Source organism: Oxyura jamaicensis, chromosome 9 (genome assembly GCF_011077185.1).
Source record: "Oxyura jamaicensis isolate SHBP4307 breed ruddy duck chromosome 9, BPBGC_Ojam_1.0, whole genome shotgun sequence".
NCBI lineage: Eukaryota > Metazoa > Chordata > Aves > Anseriformes > Anatidae > Oxyura > Oxyura jamaicensis.
The window spans coordinates 25,025,052-25,026,263 of NC_048901.1; the positions used below are offsets into that span (position 1 = coordinate 25,025,052).

General features: G+C 69.0%; 1 protein-coding gene across 1 annotated transcript; it reads right to left on the minus strand.

The window, feature by feature from the left end:
- Positions 1-262: 262 nt before the first annotated feature.
- RAP2B (RAP2B, member of RAS oncogene family) lies at positions 263-1,062 on the minus strand. Its single transcript, XM_035334674.1, has one exon. The coding sequence runs from the start codon at positions 997-999 to the stop codon at positions 448-450; it is 552 nt and encodes a 183-aa protein (XP_035190565.1). The 5' UTR covers positions 1,000-1,062; the 3' UTR covers positions 263-447.
- Between the last annotated feature and the right edge of the window lie 150 nt (positions 1,063-1,212).

The window sequence follows — 1,212 nt, forward strand, 5'->3', positions numbered from 1 at the left end:
TTCACAAGTGATCAGCAGACGCTTTCCGGCACCCCACGCTGGCGGCAGCAGCGCTGCCAGTCCCGCTCCGATGTGCAATGCCCGCTTTGCATAGATCCGCGGCGCCGGGCCGGGCCCGGCCTCCTCCCGTGCCCGCTGCCCACAGCCGTCTGCGGCAGACACCACAGGGAACACGCGACGGTCGAGACTCGATGAACGTACATGCTGAGAAAAGCCACGTTTCCAACGCGATTTTTTTTTCTTTTTTTCTTTTTTTTTTCAGTTTTTTTTTTTCTTCCCCCCCGCGGATGCCCGGGGCGCCGCGCCCGCCCCCCGGCCGTGCCGGTGCCGGTGCCCGTGGCGGTGCCGGTGGCGGTGCCCGGTGGCGGTGCCCGGTGCTCGGTCCCGGTGCTCTCGGTGCCGGCCGCCGCGGACCTTTGTTCCCGCAGCCCCGGCCGCCGGCCGCCCTCAGAGGATGGCGCAGGCGGCGCAGCACTGCTCGTCCCCGTTGGGCTGCGAGGCGTAGTTCATCTGCCTGACGATCTCGGCGAAGAGCTCGTCCACCGAGGCTTTGTTTTTGGCCGAGGTCTCCATGAAGGGGCAGCTCCACTCCTCGGCCAGCGCCTTGCCTTCCCCGAAGGAGACCTCCCGCTCGCCCTCCAGGTCCACCTTGTTGCCCACCAGGATCATGGGCACCCGCTCGTACCTCTTGACGCGGATGATCTGGTCCCGCATGGGCTTGATGTCCTGGAAGCTCTGCTGGTTGACCAGGCTGTAGACCAGGATGAAGCCCTGCCCGTTCTTGATGTAGAGGTCCCGCATGGAGGCGAACTGCTCGGTGCCCGCCGTGTCCAGGATCTCCAGCACCGACGGCGAGGAGTCCACCTCGATCTCCTTGCGGTAGAAGTCCTCGATGGTGGGGTCGTACTTCTCGATGAACGAGCCGGTCACGAACTGGACGGTGAGGGCGGACTTGCCCACGCCGCCCGAGCCCAGCACCACCACCTTGTACTCCCGCATGGCTCCCGGCGCGCCGCCTCCCTCGCCTCCCGCTCGGGGCTGCCGCTTCCCTCCCTCCCTCCCTGCCGCCCGCCCTCGCAGGAGGAGGAGGAGGAGGAGGAGGGCGGCGGGCCGGGAGGCAGGCGGCGGGCAGGGAGGGGCGCTCCGCGGCTCCGCGCGGGGCCCGCCGGGGCGGGCAGGGGCCGGCCGCGCCTCACGGGCCCGCTGCGGGCC

Coding starts and splice junctions, on each gene's coding strand:
- RAP2B (XM_035334674.1), bottom strand. CDS start 999: ATGCGGGAGTACAAGGTGGTGGTGCTGGGCTCGGGCGGCGTGGGCAAG.